At 32.3% G+C, this 17,658-nt stretch overlaps 1 protein-coding gene, 1 long non-coding RNA gene and 1 pseudogene across 2 annotated transcripts; all 3 read right to left on the minus strand.

Annotated features, from left to right (window-relative positions):
• Positions 1-1,157: 1,157 nt before the first annotated feature.
• LOC146881776 (uncharacterized) lies at positions 1,158-4,075 on the minus strand. The gene is made up of 2 exons (XR_014986463.1): positions 3,403-4,075; positions 1,158-2,929 (listed from the first exon to the last, which is right to left on the minus strand). It is a non-coding gene; the product is annotated as an uncharacterized LOC146881776 (long non-coding RNA).
• Positions 4,076-12,143: 8,068 nt separating this feature from the next.
• LOC146881777 (uncharacterized) lies at positions 12,144-13,050 on the minus strand. Its single transcript, XM_085669339.1, has 3 exons — positions 12,853-13,050; positions 12,683-12,787; positions 12,144-12,596 (listed from the first exon to the last, which is right to left on the minus strand). Exons 1-3 carry the CDS (start codon positions 13,048-13,050, stop codon positions 12,144-12,146), a joined length of 756 nt encoding a protein of 251 aa, XP_085525465.1.
• Positions 13,051-14,015: 965 nt separating this feature from the next.
• LOC146881778 (uncharacterized) lies at positions 14,016-16,763 on the minus strand (annotated as a pseudogene).
• Positions 16,764-17,658: the final 895 nt, after the last annotated feature.

A 17,658-nucleotide genomic window follows, 5' to 3' on the forward strand; every position in this document is an offset into this window, starting at 1 on the left:
AATAATATTATTAATAATAATGATAAGATTAAAAAATAATAATCAAATATGAATTTGTTTGTTTTATATCATAAAACTCACTAATTGATTAGTAATGTGTAATAAAATAATATTGTTATATTGTTAAAATTTACAATTATAATTTTGAGTTATATATTATATTAAAATAAAATATACATGCAAAGTCGTTGTTAAAATACAATGTAGGTAGATTATGTAATATGGTCCTGTAAAAAATAAGTACATGATATTTGTTAAAATGTTAAAATAAAAACACATGTAGAAATAAATAGATGTATATTATATTAAAATTAAATGTGTATCCATTGTTGTTAAAATAGAATGTAGGCATATTGTGTATTATGGTCTCGTATATAATAAATACATCATAAAATTGATGTTAAGAAAGTAGCTGTCAAATACAAAGTTTAAGTTAAATTCATAGTAGCGACTTATAAAAATACTTAAACTAATAATAATAATAATGTTAACGTGTGTATTGATCCTTGTTGGTTTTAGTTGGTTTGTATAAATGATATATTTTTATAATTTTAGTTGGTTTTGGTTGGGATGGGACATATATGTACATCCTCGTAACCATTCCCATGACTAATTGAAAATATCGGAGATTCTTCATACCTATACTCAATTAATGCGAAGATTTTCCGTCAAAATAGAAACAGGTTCAAGCAATTCCCATGGAACAGGTTTATTTGTCATTCCTAACTTGTAGTTAAATTTCAAATAGAATTAACTTTAAAATAATTTATAAATTTAAAAAATTAATATGTATTTACAAAATTTAAAAGTAAGCTCTCTAGAAAATACAAAATAATAGAACGTACAAAAATATAAAATAACCATGAATGGACCATGTCAAAATACGTGAAATAAACCCATTAATACTAAGGCTACGAAAAGAAAAGAAAAAGCATAAAGAGCAGAATGTCCAAATATAAATCTTGCAAAACTGTAAATAGTTCTTATTATGATTTTGCATTTTTGGAAAGGAATTTTGGAAGGCTATTTGCGTAGGGAAACATGTTTATCAAATTATTTTAGAGTCCTGTTTGCAAAATCTAATAATAAAATTAATCTACTTAATTTTGATGAATTGGATAATTGAATCTTAAAAAATATTAAAAGCAACGAAAAAATAATCGGTAGAAGTTTATTTTTATCGTTATATTATTTATATTACATGAGAGAAATATAAAAGAGTCAATTTTAAACATAACTATAATCTTAAATATAATTTTACTCAAAAATTAGTTACAACATCTCAATCCTCAATTTAAACATAACTATAAAGTTCATTTATTTGGTAGAAATTACCCCTAGAGAAGAGAGAAAGAGAGAGGGATGGTTGGATAATTTGCCAATTGGGAAGATGCACACCTAAAAAGCCCTGAGAATAAAGGCAAAAGTAGATGGAAAATGGAATGGTTGGTCTTGTGCTATTGCAAATAAACCTGACACAAAAAGCATTGAATAATAAATTGTGGGGTAAGGATTGTCTACATAATTTGTGGTAACCAAGGGAAAAACAATAATGATCCATCTTCAGATTATCCATGGTTCCACTCCATTGAAACAAACAACAAACAAATAGCATAAATATTATGAATTCACTATGCCAGGAGTTAATGTATCCACATGGTATAACATTAAAATTCAATATATTATGTGATCAACGAAATCTTATTCATATATTACCTCCACTGCTAGATGTATAAAAAAGAAGCAAAACAGAAAAAGCAACAAAGACAAACTTGTACAATTCATTAGTTTTAGCCACATAAGATTCCCTTCCACCTTGAAAACAACAATGATATTAGTAAATAACTCTAGACTAATCCAACATGAGAGAAATAGTGAATTTTTTGGTATCAAATTTAAGGACAAAACATATTAGAAAAGAATACCAAAATGAAATCATTTTTCTACCTAAATATGTTTACAAACAATTTGAATATCAAGTAACTTAAGTAAGTTAAATACCAGAAGTTATACCAGCTACCATCACCATCAAAAGTCCACAATATGAAATTGATATATTATATGAAACATCTAAAGACATTATTAGAAAGCAAAAATTAACTACAGTAACAAATTAAATGCATATATTTTCAACTAAACCAAATTTACCCATAGGATATAAAGCGTAAACATCAGATAAGAAGTATCAAGATAATCTTCTTCTCCAGGTTTTGGTGTTAAAATCTATGAAAACAGTAAGTAAAGGTTAACAAAAGGAATTAGTAAAATTCATGATTTTGAAAAAAAAAATATACCACAAATACATATATAGGATTCTCATGAAAGAAAAACCCCATATGATAAGTATAACTTTGATCAGCTTGGAGAAAAATGAAGTTTGAAAGTAGTACATATATACCAAGGACATACACTTCTTGCCCTCCAAATAATCTTGCAGGTACCTGGTTGACTCTAGTAGCGTTAGACAAAATCAAATTTGTTAATTACTAACTCTTCCCTATTTCATGTTCTTAAAGAGACTCCTAAGTAGATAAAATGAATAAGATTCTAGCTTATTTTTATTATATAAGAATTGTAAATGACAACTAAAGTATATATTCAAAAGTTTTCAAATTTGTTAATAGTATAATAAAGATAATTAAAATGTATAACTATTAAAAGAACAATAACCTGGAATCATAGCTTGAGATATAGGCTACATACTTTTATGCATAAGCCAAACACCATTAATGTGTTGTTGATAAAATTGCTTTCAAGCAAACTTGCCCCTACAACATCGCTAGAACAAACCATTGGCTCTATAATCAGTATAAACCTCCATTTTTAGATTCTTATCAAGAATCAATAACTCTGTAACTCTCGTCCACAACGATGACATCAAATCGATAATGGCATCTATTGTCTTCCTAAAACTTCCAGTGCATGAAAGCTATCAAACAGGAAGAAGAATAACCAAGAAACAACAAAGAAAAAGTTAAGAACTTTAAAATTTAATAATCTAAACACATGATAGAAACATTCAAAAACTATCTCCCAAAAAGTTTTACTCTTCAAGTACATGAAAGCCATCAAACAGGAAGAAAAATAAAAAGAAAAAGAACCAAGAAGCAACTAAAAAGTTAAGAACTTTAACAATAAATTATAAAATGTACCTTTACATGCTATTTTAACACCTAAATACCATATCCCTTAAGAAATATATATAAAGCACAAACATTTGACCAACACAAACCTTTAACAAAAAGAACACATACAAATGTTAAAAACATAACACTAAGATACATACATGGTCTAGAGAAACCAAGCACCAAGCACCAAACACCAACGTCCAAAACTAAGAAAACACAAATACGAAATAGAAAGGGTTTTTCAAAAAGGGTTTTCATAACAGCCAACCCAAACCTTATTTTAATCAGAAAAGGGTTTTCTTCTCTTCCCCTTCGAACCACTGTTGCCATAGAACCACGATCTCTCCACCATCATCGCTCACAAAAGGAACCACCACTGCTCATTGTCATCGTTTTCCTTTTCGTTGAAATGTGCAACGCAGCAAACCCGTGTTGCGGCCGATGAAACGATTTTTGAATTAGGATAATGGAAAAATAAGCACAAAAAATAAAGAAAAAAAAATGAAACTAAAGGATAATGGAGGTGAAACTAAAGGAGTCTCTGTCCGACAAAGGTCTGGTAGTGGGCAATTTTAGGGATGGAGTCGATTGTGGTAGAAGATGAGTGAACATGGTGGTCGCGTGGTGAAGTCGTCACCTCGACTGACCGTGGAGGCTCGTTGGACTCTCGTCGGCGTTTGAGTGAATAGAGAGGAGGTTTTCTCCATTGTTGGTTGTAAAGTGGAGAAGATGAAGGTGTGATTGGAGAAGAGAAGGAGAAAGATTGGTTTTGGGGAGAAAAAGAGATGGAAGGTGAGGGGTTCTATGCGCGAAGATTGATAATTGGTTTTTTTGTGTTAGAAAGGAGATTGGGAATTTGAGTGGGTTATGCAAATGCCAAAGGAGCGGGAAACCGATTTGGGAACGTCCATCAATCCTTTCATTGTTGTCCTATCAGTAGAGTAGTGGCTGACCATCAAAACAGTAAGGCTAAAATCATCAATTGCTTAAAAGTGGTAGATGACGAAAAAACCCAAAGTTTGGACACGTGTCAAAATAATAGATAGGGCTACTTTCATATTTTACCTAATGAGGAGCAGAGTATGTAAAGGAAAGAAAAGACAGGAAATTTCAAATTGAGTCAAAAAGCCTAAAAGATGAATCTCAATCTATGGAGAGCGGGAAAAGTTAAAAGGGTTAAAAGAGGAGAATGACAAAAAAACCAAAAAATTGGACAGGTATCAAAAATTTAAATATGGGTATATAAGGGTCTTTTCCAAAGGTGTTTGTTTTCATATATTTTAGATATTTTCTCACTATTGGCAAAAATAACTTTAATTATAACAATATTTATCGTAAATAAAGATGTCAAAAATAACTTTATTTAATTATAACATTTATATTTTCTTTTAAATTTTTTTAATAATTACTTACTCCTTCTAATTATATAGGTTCACAAGTTCATATTTTTAAATGTTATAATGTTTTTCAATAATATTTGAATAGTTTTAATGTTTAATTAATTGGTTGTCAAGTTATATATGTTGATACTTTAATCTTTAACTATAATATTTATAGTAAATTACTTGAACAATCGTCTTATAAATAAATTTTTCTAAATTAGCATGACAAAAATGTGAAGTTTTTTTCTTTATATTTTGTTGAATAGTAATGATGGAAAATGTGTAAGGTTAGTCATGTTTTCTTGGACTATGTGGACACTTTCTTGAAAATAATTCATCATATATTGGTGGTGAGCATGATGAAGACACTCGTTCTTGATGTTATTATGATTGTCATCTTATGGGTTGCTTAAAAAATTATTTAAATATTTGAATACCTAAAAATAAACACATAAATAATTTTTTTATGTGGGTTGACCTACCAACCCATGATGGGTTGAGCCAGGTTGATAAATTTATGGCTCACCATGAAGTGAGTCGGGCTGGATTCACTCATTTTCAACTCGACTCGTGGTGAGCCAATCCGTGAAAATATAAAATATTTTTACGATTCATTTAAATATTTAATAAAAATATTTTAATTATAAGAAAACATTTATCCTAAATTTCCTTTCTTTTATAATATAATTTTTTAATCACCAATTATTAATATTTTATTTTTTGTCAAATTTTTTTGTTAATTAATTATTTTTTTTTTAATTTTATTGATACAAATAATTTTAATTTTTGAAAAACATTTGTACCAAATTTCATTTTTTACAATAAAATATTCTTTGACCATTAATTTTTGTTATAATCAATTAATTAATTTATTTAAATTTTATTGGTAAAAATAACTTTAATTATAAGAGCAGTTATTCAAATTTTAATTATTGGAAAGTTTATTACATATCACAAGTCTTCAACAAATTTTGATCATCATCAAAAAGGGGGAGATTGTTGACAAAAGGAAGAAGATGGACATCTTCCTTCAATAAGGAGTTTTGATGATGATGATGAATTATAAAGTATGGAAGACTTAATGATGATTCATGGAAAAATGTTGAAGACTTAAAAGAATTCTTGGATTCAAGAGATACATTGAAGACTAGTACATTTTATATTTAAAGTTCTTATTGTAATAAGCTTAACTTTCTTTAGTTAGTTGTAAGATTGTTAGAACAACAGCCAGCTCGCAACTCCTCTAAGAAAAACTAAATTTTTGAAAAAATCAAAACTTATGATAATCGATTACCAACTCAAAACTTTGATTTTTCAAAAATCCACTTAAGATAATCTATTACCACGAACGATAATCAATTACCACTGGCAGTTATAACTTGGCTCTTCAAAAACGACTCAAAATAATTGATTACCACTGGTAATTGTGACTTAACTTTTCATATTCTTAACATAATTTCTAAATAAGCTTCTATAAATAGAGTGGTAGGCTTTCAATATCAAATACAAAATTTAGAGAAGTTTGAGTACTTGAGAACTCTTTGTGGGAAGGCTTTGAAAAACCTAGTGTGGGTAGAGCGATAACTTTCATCAAGTGGGATCTTTTGTGATTGAGTGTTGCTGTTGTTGCTAGGAGAAGTCATTCATCCTTTGTGTGATTCAAATGAGGTGTTCATTCCTTGTGTGATTCAAGGAAGGTGTTTTCATCCCTTGTGGATTTTAATGGAGTTGTTTTCATCTTTTGTGTGATTCAAGAGAGGTGTTTTCTAAACCATAATCTTTCTTATCATTGCTTGTAAGTTTGGTTTATTTTAGTGATTGAGTTAATCTCATTTTTTAGAGATTAACAACTAGACGTAGGGTTTTTTTATCCGAACTTGTATAAATACTTTGTGTGCAATTTTCTCTTCCTTACTCTCTTTATTTTATTGTGATATTAAAAGGGAAAAGTTTTATAAAAATCCAATTCACCCTCTCTTGGTTTTTTACCATTGTCTAGTCACTCTTCGTTATTCAAATTTTTCGAAAATAGTAGGGTTAAACCAAACTTTTGCTGAAGGTGCATCTATTGACATACCTCCTCTTTTTACTGGTGAAAATTATCCTTTCTAGAAAGTTTGGATGTAAATTTTTTTGGAGTCTATTGATAGAGGTATTTGGGATGCTATTTTAAATGGTCTTTTTGTTCCTACTATTATTGTTAATAATTTGAAGGAACCTAAGCCCTTTACACAATGGACTATGGAAGAAAATAGAAGGGCTCAATATAATTATAGGGCTAGAAATATAATATCATCTGCACTAACTCTTGATGAATTTTATAGAATTTTAGTTTGTACAAGTGCCCAAGAAATGTCGGAGATTTTACACGTGACTCACGAAGGAACTGATGATGTCAAATGGGCTAGAAATAACTCTTTGATTCAAGAATATGAAATGTTTCTCATGCAGTAGGGAGAAACCATCCACGATGTGTAGAAGCAATTCACACACATCGTCAACTATCTTAGTGGGCTAGGTAAAACCTTTGATACTGATGAACTTAACATAAAAATTCTTAAATCTTTGAATAGGACTTCGCAGCCAATGGTAACAACCATCACTGAGTCACAAAATCTTGCAACAATGACCATGGCGGCTCTCTTTGGAAAACTGAGGGAGCACGAGCTTAAACTGGGCAGATTAAACGAAGAAAAAGACCAAGAAAGAAAGAAAATTATTGCCTTTAAGTTTGAGGTCGTCAAAAGCAAAAGCCCCAAAGAAGATTATGACTCTGATGATGAGAATATGAGTCTCATGATAAAGAAGTTCACAAATTTTATGAAAAGCAAAGATAGAGGACATCACAAAAGGTATAAAAATGAAAACCAAAAGTTTGTTTCAAATTTCAATTGCTATGGATGTGGGGAAGTAGGTCACGTAAAAGCGAACTTCCCAAATGCTAAAAAGGGTAAAGAGAAGAAGGGCAAAAATGTTTTCAAGAAAAATAAATGGGAGGATAACAATTCAAGTTCTTCTTCAAGCTCATCCAGCTCTAATGAATCTGATGAGGAAGCAAATCTATGTTTAATTGTTTACCATGACTCTTTTGACAGTGAGGCAAGCTTTTGTAAATAGGCTTCTATAAATAGAGTGGTAGGCTTTCATTATCAAATACAAAATTTAAAGAAGTCTAAGTACTTGAGAAGTCTCTGTGGGAAGACTTTGAAAAACCTAGTGTAGGTAGAGCGATAACTTTCATCACGTGGGATCTTGAGTGATTGAGTACTCATGTTGTTGCTAGGAGAAGTCATTCATCCTTTGTGTGATTCAAAGGAGGTGTTCATTCCTTGTGTGATTCAAGGAAGGTGTTTTCATCCCTTGTGGATTTCAAGGGAGGTGTTTTCATCTCTTGTGTGATTTAAGTTTTCTAAACCATAATCTTTCTTATCATTGATTGTAAGTTTGGTTTATTTTAGTGATTGAGTTAATCTCATTTTTGAGAGATTAACAACTGGACATAGGGTCTTTTCATCCAAACAAGTATAAATACTCACCCCTTTTGGTTTTTTACCATTGTCTAGTCATTCCGCTGCGCGATACCAACACCACAAACACTTCATGAGACATCACAATTATGTTTGCATAGGAAATTAATGTCTCCTCGCCTTCGATCACGCCTTCCTCGTTCAAAAAGTTGTCGCTTCGGGAGCCCTTCTTTTGTCTGCATCTCCATCCCTATACGAGAGCTTGTTCTTTCTTCGGTGAACAACCACCATGATGTTGCTGCATTCTTCGTAAGTCAACGAGTTCAATCTTCGATCTTTGTTAATCAACGGGGGTTTTCAACTAAACGTCGTCATAGAGCAGGATTTGCAAGGGGCCGATGTTCATGGCCATGGAGGGGCAAAACAAAAGCAAGGTGAACAAGATAGTGAGCATCTTCAATTAAGGGCCTGTAGTGAAGAAGCAATACTATAACTTGGCGCAGACCTGACTTGAAGCTGGTGATCCCTTTATGGTTTATTGTGTAATGTCCCTACTGGAAATTACTTAAATAAAAATAATAATTTATAATTAAAACTCAAACGTTATAATTTATTATTCAACACGCTTAAATTTAAATAAGCCAAATCATAAATATACTACAAGTTCCAATAAATCGACTGAATTTAAAAAAAACATAATCAGAATCCTTAGCCAAAAGTCTCATGTTAGCCTTTTCTCGATCTCTTAGCATCAACAACATCATCTGGAATATCATCTGCTCCTGTGTGACAAGTCACACGATCATCGCCGAACACAAACAAAAAGGGTGAACTCGTAATAATATAAAAATATAATTAATAAAATAGAAATTCATCCAACTACCTAATTTTCGTTAATACTTAGTCAAAAACCTTACTGGCCGAAGGTTTTCTAACATACAAGTCGCACAATTACTTGACCACGGACCTAGGATAAACATGCATCCATGAACCTATCTGCTCATGGTCCTACCTCTACAAACCTCCCCGCTCGTAGTCCAACTCCACAGACCTCCCCGCCTGTAGTCCAACACATGTGATCCAATGGCTACAAAGCTCCTCGCTCGTAACAGCCCTCTAGTGTGAGCACAGAACATACGAAACTCCTCGCTTGTATCCTCACATGAGAGCATCATAATATGAACCTCCCCGCTCATATTATCAAGTGTTCACCACTAGCCATGAACCTACCCGCTCATGACACAAACAAGCACCTCCTGGTCCAAGTCCCACATCACATCATACCATCCCATACATATGCACATATGGTTCACATAATCACATAAGTGTACAGGCATTCACCATAGCATGACATACATGCAACACAAAATAGTGTTCATCCCACATGAGTGAGTGCCAACACTTAAGTACCTGCAATGCCATGCAATCAAGTACTATGCACAACCATAATTCTTACACCAAAATTTCTAAGAAAATTTATCATTATAAAACCAAAAATACTGTAGTAATGTGTTACATATTTTGTAAACTACAGACCTCAAATCGACAATCCGATCTGTCAAAACAAAGAATAGCATGTTATGGACCAAGTGTCCATGTTTGAGCTTAATCCAACGGTTAAAGAGTTGGGAAAGTCAATTTTACTACAACTACGAAAATCAGAAATAAACGTAGTCGCCCAACGACCAAGTGACTCGCCCAGCGACCACTGACGTTTCTTGAATACAAAAATCAACATGAAACAGCACAATTTTAGGAATCTTTAAACCCCTAACTTGGAAATGCACCAATTAGAATTGTACCTCACTAATTCACACTTAACCATTCAACTCCAAATTCCCAAAACTAATACAAGATACAAAATTATTAACCCGCAATCGCTTATATTTTCCATGGTATTATGAGAACAAAATCATAGTTACAGTAGCAAGACAACGTCACGGCGTAAATGCCACAAAAATTCCCGAACATGACCAGATTTCCCAATGGCTTAAACACCATTTATAAAATACATGACTTAAACATTCCATATACTATATAATCCTTATTTTAGTACCACTAAATAAAACTCGTTTCACTTTATAATTCAGCAATACACACTGCCAAAAACACCTAAACTTCAAACGAATTGGCACCCAAACTTGAACCTTTATTTTAATACTCCTATTTTAGTCACTTTCGTTTGCATAAAATCCACCAATTGAACTTCTTGAATTTTCTTTCAACTAAACTAAAAGAATATATTGCTAAGCACTTAAGGTGTGTACTGCACCACACTAGAATGTACAAAAGTCCCATGAAAAGCAAATATGTGCATTAAATAATATTAAAACAAGAAGCTAAGGTGGATTTCTTGTCTGTACCATGAAACAAAAAGAAAAAAATAAAAGAATGCAATGGGTCCTTCCAATGTACCAAGCCATGAGCAAAACCTAATTCCAAACAACACTTTGGTTGCATCACTGTGGGTCTCATCGTGAGGATTAAATTCCATAACTTTTTTTTTTCTTAATTGATACTCGTGACAAGCACAAGCCTCAGAAGAAAAAAGGAAAAAAGATAACCACCATGATTTTTCATATATATAGGCCATTAAAATGCAAAACGTGATAGACTTCAAGGAAGCACACAAACAAAACAAAATAGCGCAAAAGATAAAGTAAATGAGGACCATATGTACAGAACAAATACGAAGCATAGAGTTCTGTAAATAGAAAAGATACACACAACATATGTTCCAAACGCATAAAAAAATCAACTTCGCACCAACAAGGTTTTGAACCCACGTCCACTCAATTATCAAACAGATACACAACCAATCAACCAATTCATGTTTTATGATAATTCCTACACATCTAGGAATATAATATCACGTACCATGGTCAAACATATTATTAAAAATAACAAGCAATTAAATTAACACAATAATGACATACATAGGACTAGAACCTAAGTCCTCTCAACATGAGAAAGTACTATCAACCACTTAGGCTAGTACTATTCCTTACATAACTCTCGCATTAAGTGTCATATTATTCCATTACCCACACTTATATTAAATAATTATTTATCTAATAATTATTTAATTTTTATCGGGTCTTACATATTGTGTGACTTTTTTCTTGTATAGTAGTGAAGATTAATAAACAGAGATATTTGAGTTTTTGATTTTTGGTTTAGGGGATGAATTGATGATGATTTGTGTAGGTGAATAGTGATGGGATTAGGATGAATTTTTGTATTTTTTTTTATTTTTCTGGATAAAAATGTTTTTGGAGATGGTTTGTGTCAATGATTTTGGTTTAAAACACAAGCACTACAAAAAAAATTAATTTTTTCTATGGACAAAATCTATATGTAATGAATAAAATCCGTATGTAATTAGATATTATCTACGGATTACATACGAAAACAAATCCGTATGTAAACCAGGCGTCGAAAAATTTACATACAGAAAATATTTTGTATGTAACTTTACATACGAAATTTTTCGTAAGAAATAAAATCTGTATGTAATTTACATACGGATTATTCCGTATGTAATTCTCGATGAATTACATATGGAAAATTTCGTATGTAACTTACAGAAAAATTCGTATGTAATTGATCAGGATACATATGTGTATATTACATACAGAATAATCTGTATGTAAATTATATACGAACCAAATCCGTATGTAATATGAAATGTATTACATACGGAATGATCCATATATAATAATGGTGCAATTTTATACAGCTTATTCCATATGTAAATCTGTATGTAATAATATACTTTTTAAATTGAAAACTATATTTTTTCATTTTCAATTTTTTTTTACATTTCCTGTCAATTGCAATGAAATTTCACCAACAAGCAATATTTACTTAATCCAAATCCAAGTTAATTATAAAAAACACAAAATCCAAATCAAAGATAATAACATAATCCAAATCCAAGTTATAAACAAAATAAGTGTCAACAATTCGGTCTAAAAGTGTTAATATAGTTCTAATAAAAGTGCTAACATAACATAATCTAATGTAGTCCCCAAAAAGTGTTCACAGATATAATGGTAATCAAACTCTAACAAAACATAACCTAAAAGTGCTAACATAATAAAGAAGTACAAACATCTGAAGGCCTAATATTCAGAGTGGTCATGTCGTTCTTGTTGATTGTTTAGTTATGGTTGCTCCTGGTCTTGTTGAGGTTGGCTTTGTTGTGGTTGGTGTTGTTGCTCTTGATGCTGTTGTTGTTGTAATGTAGTTTGTGCATCTGGTGGAAGGAAAGGGAGGACAACACTAACAAAGGATTGAAATTGTCGTTGTTGTTGTTGTAATCGTTGGCTTAACCTCTCATTATCCTCCCTATAATTCAAAACTTCTTGTTTTAGCTGGACAATCTCTTCTGAAGAGTGACTTGAACTTCCATGATATGTGAGTTTGTCCACATGTTTGGTACGAGTAACCACTCCAATCCCATAGATCCAACCCTTTTTCTTTCCACCTGCAGCAAGAACCCAACTATCAGTCCTTATTCTCTCTTCTTCTATAGGATCCATGGGGGATGATTCAGATTGCCCAACACAAGATGTAGCTTCTGATCTAGCTTGAGCATATATGCTCTTAAATTCGTCCTATTATTCAAAGACAATTTTATTCATATATACAATTCATAACCTAATAAAAGAAACAACAACAAAAATTGAAATACTAGACTTACATGTGTTTTCCTAGATCGTTCATCCACAAATTCTCCATTAGTCTTTCGTACATGAGTTTGCTTGAAAACTTCATCAATATGTGGTGGATGACCCAATTCCTTCTCCTATAAACAATATGGTTAATATATGTTATAAAGAAAGAAAAACAAACTTTGTTTGTTACACTTACCATGCGAATTGCATGCTCATGTATAGTAATGGATCCACCTGTATGCAAACTCCCACCTATTTCAGATGCTCGATTTTGTCGGGCTTGTAAACACTTTGTATGATACTGAGGAGAATTCCAAATTGCTAGTAGAGAATTCCAAATATCATCAAACATCCACTCAAATTTTTTTCCATTTTTTCGCGCTATCATAAGCATCTCAGATAGCCTATGTGAGGCTTTTGAGTGAAAGTTTTTTTTATGTGATCCTCATCTTCAGGTCTCCAGTTGACCGTCCTCTATATAAAGACAATTTCAAAAAATATCAACAATGTGACAATTGCATGTTTGAGTGTTAAATATGAGAAAACTTACTTTAAAACGTTGGAAGAATCTCTCTTTTTCTTCACTAGTTAGTGAACCCCATGTAGGCCTTGGCTTACTGTATTGTTGCCTAATGGTCATTGTGATGGCATTGGTTGCTAACCTACCTAGATAAAACCTTAAGAAGAGAATTTTGTGAAAAAATTAGTATATAATAAATTGATAAAACAAATAATACAAACAACTTGTTATATTCATCATTACCCATGAGCTTGAGGTGAAATCATAGGAAGGTCTGCACGACGTATGGGTTCCTCCTGGATGTTTGATTGCACATCAGCTTGATTGGTAGACACTTCAAGACCTTCCTCAATAAGTGAATGATGGACTCCAGAAGGCATTGGCAATGGTGAAGACACTGGCAATGGTGACGGTACTGATGATGTCGAAGGCCCTATAGGTAATGGAGAAGGTGCTGATGCAACAATTGGGGATGGGGAAGATATAGCTGTAGCATCAACACCTAATTGGGTGGGTCTATTGACCACAATTGGGGATGGTGAAGGTAGAGGTGTTGGAGTTGGTGGTGGGACATCTATTTTAAGTACATAGTTTGGCCTTTTCTTTTTTGTTACCACTTTTCTCTTATTGCCATATGGCAACGACGGTTGTGGTGGATTACAACCTCCTGCTGACATATCTATGAATACAAAATATCTATAAATACAAAATGGAATAAGAAAACAATTATCAATCATGAAAGAAAGCAACATAACAAGATTATAAACAAACAACATAGTGTATAAACATTTTCAATAACAATCATAACTTTAAGGAATAGGTATTTAACAACATTTTCTTCAATCATCATCATCATTATCATCAAATTCCTCTTCTTCATTGTTTTCTTGAAAATCATTTTCTTCAAGTTCCCCTTCTTCACTATCTACTTCAAAATAATTATCTTCAATGTCAAAGTCTTGTTCTGATTCATAATTTTCAAACTCTTCCTCTTCATTGTCATCTTTTAGATCATTGCCTTCAAACTCCTGATCCAGTTCATCCACTTCTACAAGACCAACTTGTGAATGTTGGAATCCCGAAATACCTTCAACTTCAATAACTTCATTTAAATGTGATACTTCATCTATTTGATAAGGAACATCATCTTCCATATCAATAGCTTTTATACGACCTCTTGGCTTAGTTTTGATTGCAACACACCAACCTTGTTTGTCCTTTCTTGATGTGGGATATGGCACATAATATACTTGTCTTACATTACTCGCAAGAATGAATGGGTCAAAAGGTAAATACCTTTTATCCATTTGAATCTCCACCATTCCATATTTAAGATCCACTATTGTACCTCTACGTGATGGATCAAACCAATCACAATAAAATACAACCACTCTTTTAGGAGAACTTGAACTATTATACTCTAACTCATATATATGTTGAATGATGCCATAAAAATCATCTTCACCTCCTTCTATAAGTCCTTTGATATAAACACCAATATTTATGGTTTTTTCCCCTTGTTCCATGCATGAGTGTGAAACTTATAATCATTTACAAAATATGTGTGCCATTCATTAACACATGTAAAAGGACCATGTGATAATTCTCGTAAGTGTATGTTTCGTACACTTAAAAGCTCTTTGTTAACCTACAATGTAACAAACATTACTTGTGAAATTTTATTACACATGTAATACAAAACTTATTTTTTGAATTTGAAAGATACATACTTGAACTTTGAACCACTCGGGGAAATGTACATGTATATGAGTTGATTGATTTGATTCGTGTACTTGTTAAGATTGTAAGAATGAGCTACAAATTTTTAATAGTATATTGAAGATCAATTTTTTAAGTGATGTAAATTGATAACTAAAATGAAATCAAATGTTTTGAATACTCACTCAAGGTATGGCTTAACTTTAGTGCAATTGATCAATACATGAACATGGGCAGAGCTCCACTCTTTATGGGTTAACCAATGAATTGACTTCTTCCCTGAACATGGGCAGAGCTCCACGCACAAATTGATCCTTCAACTCGAGCCTTATTTTACACTGATCGTTTAGAATCACCTATGAATCTATCAAATTAGAGAGGATAAGTGTATTGTTGTGTGAACGAATTAATAAACATTAAACAAATTCTATGATATTGATCTTACCTTTCAAATGGATACATCCACCTATATTGAACTAGTCCACCAAGCCTTGTTTCATGTGCAAGATGAATAGGGAGATGTTCCATTGAATCAAAGAATGCAAGGGGCAATAATCTCTCCAACTTGCAAATAATTCTTGCAATGTTTTCTTCCATTTTTGCCAAGTAACAATCACTCAATGTTGTAGAGCACAAATCTCTAAAGAAATTACTGACTTCAATAAGTGGGTTCAAAGCATGAGCAGGTAATGCACTAAATGCAATAGGAAGTAAACACTCCATGAACACATGACAATCATGGCTTTTCATCCCAAACATCCTCCCCTTATCTACATAAGCACATCTTGACAAGTTTGAAGAATAACCATCGGACATTGTAAGCTCTTTGATCCAATGACAAACTGATTTTGCATCCTCAGTAGTTAAAGTGTAATTCGCTTTTGGTTTTAACATCTTTCCATTAGTATGCAACTTTAACTCTAAATTTGGTCGCCTACAATACAATGTTAGATATTTCCTTGCGTTATCATTGTCTTTTGTCTTACCTTTAACATCCATCACAGTATTCAAGATGTTCTCAAAAAAAAATTTCTCTATATGCATAACATCAAGATTGTGTCTTAACAGATTATCTTTCCAATATGGAAGATCCCAAAATATGCTTCTTTTCGTCCAATTATGACACTCTCTATATCCTAGTAATTTTGATAGAGGAGGATTATCAATAACTTTAGGCACATCCCTAATTACATGTCAAACTTGTTCAAAGGTCAAGAAAGATGGTGGCCCACCCAATTCAACTTGTCCTTTTTGAAAGCTATTTTATTCCTCCTGAATGTATGATCATGGGGCAAGAATCTACGGTGTGAGTCAAACCAACTATTTTTCCTTCCATTATGTAATCTAAAGGCCTTTGTATGCTCCATGCAATATGGGCATGCAAATTTACCTTGAGTCCCCCAACCAGATAACATGCCATATGCAGGAAAATCGTTAATAGTCCACATCAAAGTTGCTCTCATCGTAAAATTTTCCTTCCTTGAAATGTCATATGTTTCAACACCACTCCATAACTTCTTAAGATCATCAATCAAAGGTTGTAAATAAACATCAATACTTGTTTTTGGATTACGTTGTCCAGGAATGAGACAACTCAAAAACATATATGGTTTAGACATGCACATTTCATGAGGAAGATTATATGGTGTAACAATTACTGGCCAACAAGAATAAGGCTTGGCAGATGCTTGAATATATGGGTTAAATCCATCAGAGCATAGACTAAGTCGTACATTACGCGGTTCAACGGCAAAATCTGCATGTACTCGATCAAAATGTTTCCAGGCTTGACCATCACATGGACGACGTAAGACATCTGAATCCTTTCTATTATCATAGTGCCATGTCATTTGATCTACTCTCTCCATGGATGCAAATAATCTCTTTAACCTTGAAATTATAGGGAAAGAGAACATTGACTTAATTGGGATTGGTTTGTTTCTATGTTTTCCAGCTTTTGGGGCATGATACCTCGGTTTGTTACAATATTTGCATTGAAATAGACCTCCATCATTTTTCCCATATTCATTGTCATAAAAAAGCATACAACCCTTCACACAATAATCAATCCTCTTAGCTTCTAATCCCAACTTTGACACTAACTTCTTACCATTATAATAACTTTTTGGCAAATTCTCATTCATGGGTGTTACATTTAAAAGCATTTTTGTAATAAAATCCAAACATTGATTAGGGACATTCCAATTAGACTTCCAAGCTAATAATTTCACACATATTGATAATTTTGATTTAGATGCTGTAAGACCCGAGAAATTTAAATAATTAAATTAATAATTATTTAATAAATGTGGGTAGTATAAACCTTTATGGTATTTAATGCTAATTATGGTGACGTGGAAAAGTGCTAGCTCATGTGGTTAAGAGTACTTTGATTGTGTGAGAGGACTTGGGTTCGAGTCCTATGTATGTTAATTGTGTGTTCTTTGAGTTATACTAGTTTTAATATGTAGGATTATGTTAGTGATAACATAATTATAGAATTTGAGGAATTAACACGAACATGACTTGGTTGAAGTGGTTATGCTTTGATCTTGGAACTTCAGGGGTGTGTGTTCAAATCCTGTTTAAAACGAAATTAATCTCTTTATTTTTGGTAAATATGGGTTGCAAGTGAAAGGGCATTAAAAACCCTAGCAGAAACCAAGAGGGGCTGAAAAGTCACTAAGTAATAGCCTTGAGTAGCAATCAAACCATCCCTAACTCTAATTTCGGTTTCTTTTTATTAGTCACAATTAGGGGTCA

This window comes from Vigna unguiculata, chromosome 11 (genome assembly GCF_037176805.1).
Source record: "Vigna unguiculata cultivar grain cowpea cultivar isolate G323 ecotype 2 chromosome 11, ASM3717680v1, whole genome shotgun sequence".
NCBI classification, from domain to species: Eukaryota; Viridiplantae; Streptophyta; class Magnoliopsida; order Fabales; family Fabaceae; genus Vigna; species Vigna unguiculata.

Bases quoted from the DNA above. Each gene is read 5' to 3' on its own strand.
- LOC146881777 (XM_085669339.1), bottom strand. From the start codon at position 13,050: ATGCTTATGATAGCGCGAAAAAATGGAAAAAAATTTGAGTGGATGTTT. The intron at 12,788-12,852 runs GTAAGTGTAACA...TATTGTTTATAG, and splicing joins ATGAGCATGCAATTCGCATG to GAGAAGGAATTGGGTCATCC. The intron at 12,597-12,682 runs GTAAGTCTAGTA...TTTGAATAATAG, and splicing joins AACGATCTAGGAAAACACAT to GACGAATTTAAGAGCATATA.